This window comes from Myotis myotis, unplaced genomic scaffold (assembly GCF_014108235.1).
Source record: "Myotis myotis isolate mMyoMyo1 unplaced genomic scaffold, mMyoMyo1.p scaffold_m19_p_10, whole genome shotgun sequence".
Taxonomy (NCBI): domain Eukaryota; kingdom Metazoa; phylum Chordata; class Mammalia; order Chiroptera; family Vespertilionidae; genus Myotis; species Myotis myotis.
Genome location: NW_023416314.1, coordinates 40,619,397 through 40,636,706, shown reverse-complemented (window position 1 = coordinate 40,636,706; position 17,310 = coordinate 40,619,397). Strand labels below are relative to the sequence as shown.

At 44.6% G+C, this 17,310-nt stretch overlaps 1 protein-coding gene and 1 pseudogene across 3 annotated transcripts in view; one reads left to right on the top strand and one right to left on the bottom strand.

Moving 5' to 3' along the window:
- The window catches only part of CLPB (caseinolytic mitochondrial matrix peptidase chaperone subunit B), a 161,369-nt gene that overhangs the window by 72,878 nt on the left and 71,181 nt on the right, over window positions 1-17,310 (bottom strand). For all 3 annotated transcript variants that reach the window (XM_036325094.1, XM_036325093.1, XM_036325095.1), the window contains one exon: window positions 3,295-3,423. In XM_036325094.1, the coding sequence (XP_036180987.1) occupies window positions 3,295-3,423 (129 nt within the window). The remainder of the gene's footprint in view (window positions 1-3,294; window positions 3,424-17,310) is intronic.
- LOC118664084 lies at window positions 9,088-9,796 on the top strand (annotated as a pseudogene).

The following is a 17,310-nucleotide window of genomic DNA, read 5'->3' as shown; positions in this document are numbered from 1 at the left end:
GGGAGGTTGTGGGCAGAAACAGAATTAAGAAGCCTTCAGGTAGGATTATAGGCTTCAAGGAGGAGAAATGGTATCATAGCTGCCAGGGTGACAGTCTGATTTCTTTTTCTTTCTTTTTTTTATTAAATATATTTTTATTGATTTCAGAGAGGAAGGGAGAGGGAGAGAGAGATAGAAACATCAATGATAAGAGAGAATCACTGATCAGCTGCCTCCTGCATACCCTCTACTGGGGATTGAGCTTGCAACCTGGGCATGTGCCCTGCCTGGAAATTGAACTGTGACCTCCTGGTTCATAGGTCAATGCTCAACCACTGAACCACACCAGTCAGGCCAGTCTGATTTTTTTTATATAATCACTATAGGCCCAGTGCATGAAATCGTGCACTTGGGGGTGGTGTTCCCCTCAGCCTGGCATTGCCCTCTCACAGTCTGGGAGCCCTCGGGGGATGTCCAACTGATGGCTAGGCCTGCTCCCCATGGCAGTCAGACATCTTTAGTGCTGCTGCAGAGGCGGGAGAGGCTCCCATCACAACCGCTGTCCTTGCCAACCATGAACTGGCTCAGGGCTTCTGGCTGAGCGGCGCTCCCCATGTGGGAGTGCACTGACCACCAGGGGGCAGCTCCTGCATTGAGCATCTGCCTCCTGGTGGTCAGTGCATGTCATAGTGACCGATTGTTCTGCTGTTTGGTTGATTTGCATATTAGCTTTTTATTATATAGGATGGAGCATGGAGCAGAGGCTTTTACAGTCGTTATCACTAACCCTCATGCTATCACCATCATACTTCTCAGGTGTTATCTTACAGACAAGAAAACTGAGGCCTAAAGAGTTAAGGTAATATGTCCAAGGCAATACCTGTGGTAGGGTGTGGGAGCTGGGATTCAAACCCAGGTTGGCCTGACTCTGAAGACACCCTTTCTATTACTCTACATGGCCTCCAAAGGGGTCAGAGAACTTCCCACATTATCACACTGCTGAATGGATCTCCTCCCAGCTCTCTCATGGGTACTGCTAAGTCAGAGTTGGTCAAGAAAAGCTGCCCCTCCAGCTCTAACTCTCTAAAATCCGGGGACCCTAAATCCCTGTGGACTAAGCAATTTCAAGGACAAGGGTTCTGTGTAGACTTGGTAAACACAGGCTGATCTCCCAGAGAGCACGTCCATCTCATTTGCTGCAGCAAAGCCGGTGGCAAATATAGGTTAAGAAAAGTGGATGGTCAGGAAGGAAATTCTCCTGCTTTCCCTGAAACCCTTGGAGAAGGTCAACTGAGGTCATAAGACTTTAGAAATGTTACTGGCAACAGCCCCCAGGACAAGGGGGTAGGATCCTCCCTCTCGGTTGGCTGGTCACACACACAGGCTAACCAAGAGAGGTCAAGGGGGGAGGGAGGTCATAAGTTGGCAGGCCTGTAGCCCTGAGTGATGGCCACTTGTTCAGATCAGGAAGGGAGAAATGAGTGGGTTAATGGTTTTGGCCCTTGAGGCTGGGAGGCTAGTGCAGGGGGTGTAAATGGAAGCTGGGTAAAAAGGCAGGTGGGCAAACTGTAAAAGTGGGGGCAACAGGCATCTGTTCCAAGTCAACAGGCAGGAACCATGCCCTTGAAATGATTCAAAGGGCCAGCCTTGGCCTGGGGGGAAAGGGGGACACTTCATAAAAGGCCCGGCCTCTTCATTTCAAAGGTATTCGATCTGGAAGGCTGGAGAGAGGGTCTCTTTTTAGAGTGAATCCCTGTCTGTTTGGGGGCTGAAGGCAAGCGGGAAATGTAAACCACTGGACAATGGCTGGGGGTATTGATTAATTTTAAAGCATGGCAGAGGGAAGCCCCACAGTGAATGCTCCAATTCTTAGCTACAAATGTCTCGCCAGAGAGCTTTCCAAAGGACAAAGTGAGTAGCATCCTGCTTGGGGATGTTTTCTGCTTCTGAGAGCACTAAGTTTTTGCTCCAAAAGCTTCAATCATCCCAGGCACTGTTACCACAATGTATATGCCCCAGACCAAGGCACATCATGGGGTAGGTCCCTTGTAGGCTGGGGGTTTGGGCCAGGCCTGGGTATTAAGCCAGTGTGGTTGGATTTGGGGGTGTTGGGCCAGCAGGGTAAAGTCTCTGGGACGAACAGAACTGTATTTGAAAACTGAATTTTGAAAGTGATTGGGCTGAAGAGGACAGTTGGCAGAAGTTACAGAAAAGAAAATCACAGCTCATTTAAAGATAGTTCAAGCAGTCAAAGAAATGAACTAAATGGATACCTAAAATGAAATGGACCCCCCAGGGAAGAAACAGAATTCTCCCAGTTCTTGACAAAATCCAAGGAAATGCCATCCAGCCAAATACTGGAGAGGTTTGTGCCAGGAGGAGAGTGAGTAGCCCTGATGACCTCTGAGGACCCTTGCAGCTTGTAAGTTCTATGAAGAATGATCCCTGACAAGTAGTCCCTTGTGTGGGTGTCTAGCCCCAAAGATGGTCTCTAGCCCCACAAAAAGTGGCATTGAGAGCATAAACAGGCAGTCATGTGCCATACTCAGGGGCCTGGGCACCACACATCCTGGCAACATGCATAGCTCCCTATCATGAAAAGAGACTGCAGTGGGATAAAAGAAAGTAGTATGAAAAGTGACTGCTTGTGAAGTATCAGGCAGGGTGGAAGATAACACTGCACCAGATTTGGATAGGAGCAGACCAGCCTGAATCTGGAGATTACACATACTGTCCCTCCATTTAAATCAATGCTCTCTCAAGGGAGGGTATTCAATCATTCAGCAAATGCTTATTGAGTGCTGGCTGTGTGCTGGGTACTGTGCTAGGTGCTGGGTTTGCTGACTTCAGGGAGCTCAGAGTCAAATTAGGGAGAAGACTACTGAAAACATAAGAACAATGTCAGATTGTGACAAGTATGAGTTTAGACTGGGGTGGGGGTAGAATCAAGGAGGATGTCTTTGAGACCTGGGTTAACAGGGATGTGAAAGTCCTCCCCTTTGTCTACTAGCCCTGCGTTAGAGGTCATAGTGGAGAAGAAAGGACACTTTTGGAAATTGCAACAAACAAGACTCGCAGAGCATGTGCAGACAGGCAGGATGGTCTGGTACAAAACACAGGTAGGCAAAGATGTTCCACCCACACGAGGTCAAACCACATGTACACACTGCCCCTCTCATTAAGTACTGCTACCCTCAAAGCAATTCCAGCCCTGGGAGGGTAACAGGGCTATGGGCAAGCATGGCATTTCCAGAGTGGAGAGGTTGTCAAGTGTCTCTCTCTGCCAACCCCCACCCCATTCATCCATGCTCTTACCTCCATCAAGCAGCTCCTTGACGGTGCGGTAGTCGTCCGCAAGAGCAGCATAGTGCAGGGCTGTGCAGCCCTTGAAGCTGGCGCGGTTGTTCAGCCGGTTGTTGAAGTCATCTTCTCGGGTGACCAGAACTGGGTGGGGAGAGTAACACAAACCCTTCTATTAGCAACAAATGCTCTGAGCCACCAATTTCACCATCTTTCTCTTGGCATTTTAATTTACTCACTCACCCATTTATCTACTTGCTAAATATGCAATGACACCTATTATGTGCATGGCAATCTGTGCCAGGCAAGAGAAAGTAAAGCAGAGCTCAGTTAGTTCCACAAACATTTACTGACATTTATTACGTAGTAGGATTCATTTGGGGACACAGAGTGAATCAGACATGGTCTCTGACCTAATCTGAAGAAGGAGACAGAGAACAAACACATGTTTATTGTATTATTTGAGATAAATACTATGTTAGAAGTATAACAGGATGATATAGAAAGCCAGAGGGGAAATTAGCTCAATTTGGGAATGAAGAGAGGATCTCAGATGTCCAGAATCTTGAAGGGTGAAGAGGAGCCATCCAGGTGAAGAAAGAAGGCTGGGGTAAGAGAGGGAACCAGTGGGGCAGGAGACAGAGGCTGTTCTTTGCAGAACAGTAACATATCCCTCTGCTCTGAAGATGTTTACAACCTAGTGAGTGTTTGATATTATTTTGTGATGACCTTTTATAATTTATAAAAGCCATTAAAATTTTGAAACTACAGAAAAATACAAAGAAGGGATCAATATTTCTGCAACTTGAAAAACTGCACTTAATATTTTGGTATATATCTATATATCTATATCTATACACACACACACACACACACACACACACACACACATATATGCATATATATCCTATAGAATTGGAATTTACTACATTGCAATTTTGTAATATGCTTTTTTACCCTTAATAAATGCACTGTGAACATGTTTTTAAAGGTAAGATTAAAAAGTATTTCATGTGATCAAAGAACCAAAAATCCTAGGCTCACTCTAGTGCTAGTATTCATGACTCTCCCTCTCCAACTTCATACTAAATAACCTAAAACCAGTTCTGTCACTTTTATAGGACCCTATGGGTTGGGTGACCACACACATCCGGGACGAACCTGGTTTATGCCTGTTGTCCTGGACAGTCCCAGTCTGGAAAATAAATGGGAAGGTTACTCCACCTCTGAGGTCCTCCCTTGGGACCTGAGACCCAATAAAACAACTATAATACTTAGGTGATGGGGTTTCTTTCTGCCCCAATTATCAGAGTAACTGTTATGTTCCCTCCTGAACTGATTTCATTGGAAGTGGAATTTGGGTCCTACCTACCTGAACCCCCTTCTCTAGCCCAGAGCACAGGGTCTTCAAGAGGTAGGTTCCTCTCACCTCCCAACTGGGTAAGGGGGTGTAATTCAGCCAACAGGTAACCTTGCCTAGGTAGTTAAAAGCATCAGACAATTCCTGAACCATTCTTTTCCAAGTAAGTGGTATTAGAATAGTGTCCATGCATTTTTCCCTCCCTTCCTATTTAAAGTTCAAAAAGCCAAAGACTGTCATGCCTTCTCCTAATACTAACGGATCTCATTTACTGACCTTTTTCTACTCTGTGTCTGGCAAGGTAGCTTCACACAATCTATTTAATTCTCATAACTATCTTATATAGTGGGTATTATCATTCTCATTTTATAGATGAGAAAACTGAAACACAGAGGTCACACAGCTAATACAGGGGTGAGCAAAAGTAGGTTTAGAGTTATAATACAAATAAATCATATAATAATTAATAAATACTAGTACAAGAATAAAATCTGTGTTTCATGTACTTGCAATTATAAACCTACTTTTGCCCGCCCTTGTACATGGTTGAGTGAGGATTAGAACCCATGTCTAATCTGAGTCTTTACTCTTTCTCTCCACCATATCATGCTGGCATCCTAATTTTGCAAATGAGCAAATCAGATCCCAAAGAAAGGAGCTCAGAGCCTAGATGTCTTGACCCAGCCTTGACTCTTATTCTCCCTCCTTTTCCTGCTCAGGTGAAGGTGCACCATACTTTCTGCAGAACTTGCCTTAACAGGGAATGGCCTGAGATTTGTAGCTAGCTTAGGTGGGAGTATTTCAAATGTTTGGCCAAAATGAAGTTGGTGGAGTATGCAGCTGAGACTAGACCACACTTCCTTGTGGCCTATGGACTCAATAGTCAATCAGCAATTCTGCACCAGACAGAGGCTTCCAGACCGATAACTTCCTCCCCTCCACACCTGCAGTGTTATCTGACCTTTCCTGGAGTAGAGAGAACAGGAAGAAGGCCTCTGAGCAGCTAACACATAAGTCGCATATGCATTTTTCCCATAAGAGAGCCCTTTAGAGACCTAACTCAGAGAGATTACCAACTCTTAGTGGCAAACAGTCTTATCAAATAATAGTAAGTGATCTTGTTTCCAGCTCTCTGCAGATTAGGAGAAGAAAACAATAAGGCTGGGGAGGAGGCTTCATAATCAAGCAGACTGATTACAATCAAGTGGTGGCCAGGCAAGGAGGGAAAAGAACAATAAAAAGCTAAAAAGAAATCCACAGAATACTGCACCTGAAAAACCCCTAAGGGCACCACTGAATTGCCCATAGGACATCAACTGCTGGATACAATAATGAACCTGAAGAAAAGTGATAGTTGGTTCAAGAAAGCAGGAAGGGTATAATCCATTTTACAAAGAAAACACACCATTCATTCAACAAACAACACTTAATGAGCACCAATGCATGGTGGTAGCTGCTGGAGGTATACTAATGAATAAGAGTGTAATGCAAACTGGACACCAAAGCTCAAGCAAGCTTCTTCAGCTGGCAATGCTCTGTGCACACTGTCAAGCATCGGTACTGGGAAAGCAAAGCTGTACCTGACTCCATGAGAAAAGAGCAACTAGAAGCTCCACATTTAGTACTTTTCTAGATAGCTCTGTGTGCCTTTTCCCGTGACTGGTTTATTTAAGTCTGTATTCTCCAACTGAAGTGAACTGTAACTGAGGAAACCAAGATGGCAGCATAGGTAAACACTGGAAATTGCTGCCTTGCACAACCACTTCAAAAATACAACTAAAAGACAAAATGGACATCATCCAGAACCACAGGAAGGCTGGCTGAGTGGAAATTCTACAACTAGAAGGAAAGAGAAAAAAGCACACTGAGTCTCAGAGGAGGTGCGGAAGTAAAGTGCAGAGTTACGGAGTCGCACGTGGAACAGGTTAGTAACTGAGGACACGGTTGTCTTTTTCAATCTGGAGGGAGTCTCAAGCTCCTGACTGCTCTGAACTCCAGTTCCGGGTGAGTCTCTGGGGACCCAGACTCATACGGGGAGAAACTGGACTTTCTGGCATCGGTTGGAACTCGAGGGTGGCTTTCTCTCAGAGGTGCTTGCAGCGATTACCGGGACCCTGGGGGGGGGGGGGGCTCTTAGGGTAGGACTGAGGATCAGCCACAGCTGTTTGCTCCGCCTTGTTGATTCCCTGAGACCCCACTCCACCCAAGCTGTGAGCAGAGGCTTTTGCATATGAATGCCCTGGCCCTTTGCAATCTGAAAATTACCTAACAAACTGCAGCTGAGTCAGAGACCCAGCACTTCCAAAAGAAGGCCCAAGGCCCCACAGCAGCTTGCATTGTTTCACAGCTGGGCCTCATCTGAGCACCTCCAAACCCCAAAGAAGAGGAATCTGCAGATCTTTCCATAGCTCCTGCTGGGTAGCCTCAGGCAGAGGCTAAATTAGCACCTCCTTAGAGATCCAAGAGCCAGTGTACCCAGTGGTCAGAGTGGGACCATCCAGATTACAACTCCTCAGATCCATAAGGGACACACTCAGGGGGCAGACTCAGTGAGCACCAAAGCCCCACTGAAGCAAGTCTTGCCCCATAAGGGTGTCTCCAGCACAGTTCTCCCACTGTAGACACAGCTGACTCTCACAGCCAATTGGCCTGGAGGTCAATTCCTCCCAGTGATACCTATAACAATCAAGGCTTAACTACAATAAGACTGTGCACAAAGCCCACAAAGGGGTGCACCAAGAGTGTTCACCTCAAGTAATTGGGGAGGCTAAGCCACTGGGCCCTATAGGACACCTAGCACACAAAGCCACTCTACCAACACAGGGAAGCATAAAAAATGCGGAGACAAAGAAACAGGTCACAAATGACAGAAATGGAAGAAAGCAAACTACTGGATATAGAGTTCAAAACCACACTTATAAGGTTTTTCAAGAATTTTCTTGAAACTGCTGATAAATTTAGTGAGACCCTCAAAACAAACTACGGCCCGTGGGCTGGATCCGGCCCGCTTGAAATGAATAAAACTAAAAAAAAAAAAGACCGTACCCTTTTATGTAATGATGTTTACTTTGAATTTATATTAGTTCACACAAACACTCCATCCATGCTTTTGTTCCGGCCCTCCGGTCCAGTTTAAGAACCCATTGTGGCCCTCGAGTCAAAAAGTTTGCCCACCCCTGCCCTAGAGGATATGAAAAAGGACCAAGTAGAAATTAAGCATACACTGACTGAAATAAAGAATATTATACAGAGTTCCAACAGCAGACTAGAGGATCGCCAAGAATCAAGTCAAAGATCTGAAATACGAAGAAGCAAAAAACACCCAACCGGAAAAACAAAAAGAAAAAAGAATCCAAAAATATGAAGATAGTGTAAGGAGCTTCTGGGACAACTTCAAGCGTACTAAGCCGAATTATGGGGGTGCCAGAAGAGAGAGAGCAAGATACTGGAAACCTATTTGAAGAAATAATGAGAGAAAACTTCCCCTACCTGGTGAAAGAAATAGACTTACAAGTCCAGGAAGCACAGAGAACCCCAAACAAAAGGAATCCAAAGAGGACCACACCAAGACACATCATAATTAAAACGCTAAGGGCAAAAGACAAAGAGAGAATCTTAAAAGCAGCAAGAGAAAAACAGTTAGTTACCTACAAGGGAGTACCCATACCATTGTCAGCTGATTTCTCAACAGAAACTATGCAGGCCAGAAGGGAGTGGCAAGAAATATTCAAAGTGATGAATAGCAAAAACCTACAACCAAGATTACTTTACCCAGCAAAGCTATCATTCAGAATTGAAGGTCAGATAAAGAGCTTCACAGATAAGAAAAAGCTAAAGGAGTTCATCACCACCAAACCAGTATTATATGAAATGCTGAAAGGTATCTTTTAAGAAGAGGAAGAAGAAGAAAAAGGTAAAGATACAAATTATGAACAACAAATACACATCTATCAACAAGTGTATCTAAAAATCAAGTGAATTAATAATCTGATGAACAGAATAAACTGGTGAATATAATAGAATCAGAGGCATAGAAAGGAAGTGGACTGACTATTTTCAGGCGGGGCGGGGGTGGGGAAGGGGTGTGGGGGGTGCGGGAAGAGACTGGACAAAAATCGTACACCTATGGGTGAGGACAGTGGAGGAGGGGTAAGGGCTGAGGGTGGTGTGGGAACTGGGTGGAGGGGAGCTATGGGGGGAAAAAAGAGAAACAACTGTAATAATCTGAACAATAAAGATTTAATTAAAAAAAAGAGAGTCTAATGCAAGAATCATACCACTGAACAAATTATATAATATTTTCACAAGTGCAATTATAGAGCCATACTTAGGGTGCTTACCATAAAAAGCAGACAAATTTAGGAAACACAGCTGGATTATTCAGTTCAGAGACAAACGTCACCAGAGTGCTGACTCATAGCCTGACTATTAAGAAATCATAGGAGGGAATGGCAGCATCCAGGGGGTAGGCTCTGCCTCTCGGCGAGCAGGCCGATCAGTAGGGGAAGGAGTGGCAATGCTTCAAGATGCACGCCTGACACACCCTCAGAGCTTCAGGCCTGGCCCAGGCTGTTCCTGCAGGGCATCCCAGTGCCCGGAGCCTCCACAGCAGCACAGTGGCAGCCACCTACAAGTACGTGAACTTGCGAGAGCCCTTGATGGGCATGAAGTCAGTGACTGACGGGGCAGCTCAAACCCTTCTGTGGACTGAACTCATCCGAGGACTGGGCATGACCCTGAGCTACCTTTTCCGGGAGCCAGCCACCATAAACTACCCCTTTGAGAAGGGCCCGCTGAGCCCATGCTTCCATGGGGAGTATGCGCTGCGCCTATACCCATCCGGGGAGGAGCACTGCATCGCATGCAAACCTTGCGAGGCTGTCTGCTCGGGCCCCGGCCATCACCATCGAGGCTGAGCAGTGAGCCGATAGCAGCCGCCGGACCACTCGCTATGACATCAACATGACCAAGTGCATCTACTGTGGCTTCTGCCAGGAGGCCTGCCCTGTGGATGCCATTGTCGAGGGCCCCAACTTTGAGTTCTCCATGGAGACGCATGAGGAGCTGCTGTACAACAAGGAGAAGCTGGTGAACAATGGGGACAAGTGGGAGGCCGAGATCGCCGCCAACATCCAGGCTGACTACCTCTACTGGTGACGCTGCCCAGCTGGCCCGTGGCCCCTGCTGCCAATAAAGAAGCTCTGACCTCCACAAAAAAAAAAGGAAGGAAGGAAGGAAGGAAGGAAGGAAGGAAGGAAGGAAGGAAGGAAGGAAGGAATAAATCATAGGAGGGCCCTTGCTCACCTCTGAGGTCTCATTTCTCACCATCCCTTTCTAATTTTTTTTTTTTTTTTTGCCTCTGAGCTTTTGCAATTACCATTCCACCTACTGGAACATCTTCTCCTCTTCCATACCTTCAGTTGGCTAACTCCAATTCATTTTTAGGCCTCTGATTAAAAATCAGTTCTTCTAGTGATTCTTCCCAAGTTCGAGATAGTTACTACTCCTAAGAGCTACCCAGCACCTTAGACATCTTCCGATTAAGTATTTATTACATTCTATTGTAATCACCTGTTTTCTTGACTATGTTCTCCACTAGGCAAAAAGCTCATGAAAACAGAAGTGTGACCATTTTCTCTACAGTTGTGTCCCCAGTACGGTATCTGGTCATAAATACGTGCTTGATAAATATTTGTTGAACTAGCAAATTAAATACATAATTCATAAACAAGTTCTGATGTTACCTTGTTTTGGGATGATAATAACGTCAGCCAACAAGTATTTAGTGGAGGCACTAGTGTAGTGGTTCTCAACCTTCTGGCCCTTTAAATACAGTTCCTCATGTTGTGACCCAACCATAAAATTATTTTCGTTGCTACTTCATAACTGTAATGTTGCTACTGTTATGAATCGTAATGTAAATATCTGATATGCAGGATGGTCTTAGGCGACCCCTGTGAAAGGGTCGTTCAACCGCCAAAGGGGTCGCGACCCACAGGTTGAGAACCGCTGCACTAGCGTGTGGTTGTTAAATAGGTGAGCTCTGGAACCAGACCACCTATGTTTGGATCTCAGTCCTGAATTTGCTGACTGTAATATTGGGTAACTACCTACCCTCTCTGTGCCAAATTTCTTTATCTGTAAATGGAGATGATACCAGTACTCTCCCAGGGATACTGTAAGGATTAAATGAGACACTATGAGTAAAGGGGCTTGGAGCAGCCCCTGGCATACAGTACCTCTCAGTAAATGTCAGCTATTATCTTTACTGTCTAATCTTGTGCTTCCAAAGTGTATTCTCTCTGTGAAAGAGGTCCATTTGGGGAATCCTGCACACACCATTCCCCTCAGAAAGGCACAGTTCTTAGTTAAGAACCATCTGTTCAATTTGGTGTCACTCAGCAGTTCCTGGTTTTGACAGCCTCTCTCCACCTAACCCTTATTAAAATCCTGCAATGCTGGTGTTCCACAGAACACTCTTTGGAACTGAGTAATACATTAAAACCTGTAAGTATTTTCACTTATTTATTTCAGAATAATCTGTGAGGAGTAAGTTTACTCTCCCCATTTTACAAGTAAGGAACTGAAGTTGAGAAGGGCCACAATCAGCTGGTGGTCGAGCAAGGCCCGTTTCATGCTCTTATCAATAATAATCTCTCTCCCCCAATTTGTCCCACATCATCTTGCTGAAATCCCCAGCTCATTAGATTTCATATTCTATTCTTTCAAAGGTGGAAAGTTGTGGGGAGAAGTAGGTACAGCACACACCCTCACACGCTTACCCCCTCCACTGAAGAAAAGTACACAAATCCACGGAAACTAAAGTGACTCATTCAAGACTGGCTCACCAGCTGGCCACCACGGTCGTATTTTGTGGCCCCGAGTTTACAGGTGGTCCTCAGCCAGTGAATCATACCCTTCCCAACAAAGACATCTACTAGCCTGTCTCCAGCACTGGGAAGATGGGCTTAGGCTCCTGCTTCCCCTCCAAGCCACAGGGAGAGTGACAAACCATCACTTTGTTATCCTTCTGCTCTCACTTCTGACTTTTTTTTAAATTTTTTATTTATTTTTTAATTTTTTCTCTTTTCTTTTTTTTTAATTAAATCTTTATTGTTCAGATTATTACATTTGTTCCTCTTTTTTCCCCCCATAACTCCCCTCCTCCCAGTTCCCGCCCCACCCTCCGCCCTCACTCCCCACCCACTGTCCTCATCCATAGATGCACAATTTTTGTCCAGTCTCTTCCCGCATCTCCCACACCCCCTTCCCCCCCAAGAATAGTCAGTCCATTCCCTTTCTATGTCCCTGATTCTATTATGATCACCAGATTATTTATTCACTTGATTCTTAGATTCACTTGTTGATAGATGCATGTTTGAAGTTCATAATTTGTATCTTTACCTTTTTCTTCTTCTTCCTCTTCTTAAAGGATACCTTTCAGAATTTCATATAATACTGGTTTGTTGGTGATGAACTCCTTTAGCTTTTCCTTATCTGTGAAGCTCTTTATCTGACCTTCAATTCTGAATGATAGCTTTGCTGGATAAAGTAATCTTGGTTGTAGGTTCTTGGTATTCATCACTTTGAATATTTCTTGCCATTCCCTTCTGGCCTGCAAAGTTTATGTTGAGAAATCAGCTGACAGTCGTATGGGTATTCCCTTGTAGGTAACTGAGTTTCTTTCTTTTGCTGCTCTTAAGAGTCTCTCTTTGTCTTTTGCTCTTGGCATTTTAATTATGATGTGTCTTGGTGTGGTCCTCTTTGGATTCCTTTTGTTTGGGGTTCTCTGCGCTTCCTGGACCTGTAAGTCTATTTCTTTCACCAGGTGGGGGAAGTTTTCTGTCATTATTTCTTCAAATAGGTTTTCAATATCTTGCTCTCTCTCTCTTCTTCTGGTACCCCTATAATTCGGATGTTGGTACACCTGAAGCTGTCCCAGAGGCTCCTTACACTATCTTCGTATTTTCGGATTCTTTTTTCATTTTGCTTTTCCAGTTGGGTGTTTTTTGCTTCTTCGCATTTCGAATCTTTGACTTGATTCTTGCGCTCCTCTGGTTTGCTGTTGGGTGTCTGTATAATATTCTTTATTTCAGTCAGTGTATGCTTAATTTCTAGTTGGTTCTTTATCACAACATTGAGGGTCTCATTAGATTTCTTGAGGATCTCACTACATTTATCGGCGGTCTCACCAGTCTTTTCGAGGGCCTTACTAAGTTTATCGGCAGCTTCTAGACAGTTCTTGAGAGACTGTAAAAGTGTGGTTTTGAGCTCTATATCTTCCATTTCTGACATTTGCGTCCTGTTTCTTTGTCTCCGCATTTTTTTATCTTTTCTTGGTGCACCCCCTAGTGGTCTTTGTGTGCAGTCTTGTTGTAGTTAAGCCTTGATTGTTGTCAATACGGGGGGGGGGTGGTGGTGATTTGACCTCCAGGCTAACTGGCTATGAGAGTCAGCTGTGTCTGCAATGGGAGAGCTTCTGAGCTGGATCTCTAGGGCGGTGCTAATCTAGCGTTTGCCTGAGGCTATCCCGCAAATGGCTCTGCGCAGGGCTTGGGCGGGGCGGGTCCCCGGGGGTCTACAGGGCGGGCCGGAGCGAGCAGTTATGGCTGCTCTCAGTTCCGTCCCCAGAGGCTCTGCCTCACCGAGTCCCAGCAACCGCTGCAAACCTCGGAGAGAAAGCTGCCTTCGAGTTCCGACCGAAGCCAGACAGTCCCGCTTCTCCCGTTTGAGTCTGGGTCCCTAGAGACTCGCCCGGCTCTGGAACTCGGAGTCTGAAGCTCCCTCCCGATTGAAAACAACAACTCTGCCAGCCCGCTCCGCGCACTCCGCACCTGAGTATTTCACTTCAGCACTGCGCCTCCTCTGAGTCTGGGTATGATATTCTCTTTCCTCCTAGTTGTAGAATTTCCACTCAGCCAGCCTTCCTGTGGTTCTGGATGATGTCCGTTCCGTCTTTTAGGTGTAATTTGAATTGGTTGTTTGAGGCAGCAATCTCCGGCGTTAACCTATGCCGCCATCTTGGTTTCTCCTCACTTCTGACTTTTTGATGTTGCAAAGTCTATGCCTAGGTGCCATGGCAAGTATGTGCCTGAGAAATACTCTGTAGGATTCCTTAGCCTCAGCAGTGCCAAGAGTCAGCAGAAGTGAAAGTAGTACCTGAAGCCCTTCATGCAGCCCTGGCCATTCCTGAGCTGAAACTGCACCCCCCACTCCCCCCGCCCCCCGCCCCGCAAAAAACAACAACAACACTAAAACCAAAACCAACCAACCAACCAACCAACCCCACTACCTCCCACGATGAGAAACAGTGATTTAAAGTAAAGGAGTCATGGACTCCTGACTCTTAGTTTTGCCATTTACTTTGGGTATGATACAATGGGTATGATAAGCAATAATTTGAGGAACACTAAATATTTAAATATTATGAGAGTCAAATGTGATGATAGGCTTAAAAAACATTACCAAAACATTTATTAATGCTGCTTTCTCCCTTGGGTTAGACACTAGGGACACGGAGATGACTCAGACATGGCTCCTGTCCTCGCACTGCTAAGTCTATTGGGGGAAATTCTGATAAAAGGTATATGAGGCAAGACGGGTGGTCTCCAGATAACAAAACATTTATTACTTACTGCTGCCTTGTGCAGAGGAAAGGCAACCCTAGATACAAGTCCCATTCTCTCAGCTCAGTCTCTACCTGCCACTCCCAGGGGCTGTGCAATCTAATGTCATGGAGTGTCCAACAGTGCCCTGTCTTTAAAGATGTGAGCACGTATCTTTGTGAGGGAACCTCTACAACTAATATGACAAACTCAAGAATAACCCCTTACATTTGTGCAGCATTTTACAGTTTAGTGCGTACTACAATGCAATCATTCCCTACCCTCATGACAATCTAGGGCAGATGGGCCAAGTTCTATTCTCTATTGAGCAAGAGATAGAGGTAAAGAAGTTAGGCGGCCTGCCCAACTCGCACTGCTAGTGGGTGGTGAACTAGGACTAGACCTCAATCCTACCTGGCTCCGTCCTCCATTCTGCATAGTTTCTGCAAGTGTCCACAAAGTCAAACCTCACATAACCCAGGGTCACCTAAGCTGGCTTGAAGCTAAGGGACTAAGCTAAATTCTTGAGTCTTGAGTATCTACAAGGTGTTTTTTTTTTTAAATTATTATTATCATTTTATTGCTTAAAGTATTACAAAGAGTATTACATACGTCTCCTTTTTTCCCCCCGCCCTTGACAATCCCCTGGCCTCCCCTACCCCCAAGTGTCTTATGTCCATTGGTTATGCTTATATGCATGCATACAAGTCCTTCGGTTGATCTCTTACCCCCACTTCCTGCCCCCCAACCTTCCCCAGCCTTCCCGCTGTAGTTGGACAGTTTGTTAGAGGCAGCTCTGCCTCTGTATCTATTTTTGTTCATAAGTTTATAATGGTCTTTATTATCCATAAATGAGTGAGATCATGTGGTATTTCTCCTTCACTGACTGGCTTATTTCACTTAGCATAATGCTCTCCAGATCCATCCATGCTGTTACAAATGGTAAGAGTTCCTTCTTTTTTATAGCAGCATAGTATTCCATTGTGTAGATGTACCACAGTTTTCTGATCCATTCATCTACAGATGGGCACTTAGGCTGTTTCCGGATCTTAGCTATGGTGAATTATGCTGCTATGAACATATGGGTGCTTATATCCTTTCTGATTGGTGTTTCTGGTTTCTTGGGATATATTCCTAGAAGTGGGATCACAGGGTCAAATGGGAGTTCCATTTGTAGCTTTTTGAGGAAACTCCATACTGTCTTCCATAGTGGCTGCACCAGTCTGCATTCCCACCAGCAGTGCACGAGTGTTCCTTTTTCTCCACATCCTCTCCAGCACTTGTCGTTTGTTAATAGACATTATGACAGGTGTGAGATGGTACCTCATTGTTGTTTTGATTTGCATCTCTCGGATGATTAGTGACTTTGAGCATGTTTTCATATGTCTCTTGGGTTTCTGAATGTCCTCTTTTGAAAGGTGTCTATTTAGGTCCTTTGCCCATTTTTTGATTGGATTGTTTATCTTCCTTTTGTTAAGTTGTATGAGTTCCCTATAAATGTTGGAGATTAAACCCTTATCGGTGATAACATTGGCAAATATGTTCTCCCATGCAGTGGGCTTTCTTGTTGTTTTGTTGACGGTTTCTTTTGCTGTGCAGAAGCTTTTTATTTTGATGTAGTCCCATTTGTTTATTTTCACTTTAGTTTCCAATGCCCTAGGAGCTGTATCAATGAAGAAATTGCTTCAGCATATGTCTGAGATTTTGTTGCCTTTGGATTCTTCTAGTATTTTTATGGTTTCCCGTCGTATATTTAAGTCCTTTACCCATTTTGAGTTTATTTTTGTGTATGGTGTAAGTTGGTGGTCTAGTTTCATTTTCTTGCATGTATCTGTCCAATTTTCCCAACACCATTTATTGAAGAGACTATCTTGACTCCAATGTATGTTCTTGCCTCCTTTGTCAAATATTTTTTTTAAATTAAATCTTTATTGTTCAGATTATTACAGTTGTTCCTCTTTTTCCCCCCATAGCTCCCCTCCACCCGGTTCTCCTCCCACCCTCCGCCCTCACCCCCCCCCCGCCACTGTTCTCATCCATAGGTGCACAATTTTTGTCCAGTCTCTTCCCGCATCCCCCACACCCCTTTCCCCTGCAAGAGTAGTAAGTCCACTCCCTTTCTATGCCCCTGATTCTATTATAATCACCAGTTTATTCTGGTCATCAGATTATTCAATTGATTTTTAGATTCACTTGTTGATAGATGTGTATTTGTTGTTCATAATTTGTATCTTTACCTTCTTCTTCTTCCTCTTCTTAAAGGATACCTTTCAGCACTTCATATAATACTGGTTTGGTGGTGGTGAACTCCTTTAGCTTTTTCTTATCTGTGAAGCTCTTTATCTGACCTTCAATTCTGAATGATAGCTTTGCTGGGTAAAGAAATCTTGGTTGTAGGTTCTTGGCATTCATCACTTTGAATATTTCTGCCACTCCCTTCTGGCCTGCAAAGTTTCTGTTGAGAAATCAGCTGACAGTCGTATGGGTACTCCCTTGTAGGTAACTGACTGTCTTTTTCTTGCTGCTTTTTAGATTCCCTCTTTGTCTTTTGCTCTTGGCATTTTAATTATGATGTGTCTTGGTGTAGTCCTCTTTGGATTCCTTTTGTTTGGGGTTCTCTGCGTTTCCTGGACTTGTAAGTCTATTTCTTTCACCAGGTAGGGGAAGTTTTCTGTCATTATTTCTTTAAATAGGTTTTCAATATCTTGCTCTCTCTCTCTTCTTCTGGTACCCCTATAATTCAGATGTTGTACACTTGAAGCTGTTCCAGGGGCTCCTTACACTATCTTTGTGTTTTTGGATTCTTTTTTCATTTTGCTTTTCTGGTTGGGTGTTTCTTGCTTCTTCGTATTTCAAATCTTTGACTTGATTCTTGCGATCCTCTAGTCTGCTGTTGGAACTCTGCATAATATCCTTTATTTCAGTCAGTGTATGCTTAATTTCTACTTGGTCCTTTTTCATATCCTCTAGGGCAGGGGTGGGCAAACTTTTTGACTCGAGGGCCACAATGGGTTCTTAAACTGGACTCAGAAGAAGGAGCTGCGGCTGTGTTTCCCGACGTTGCCA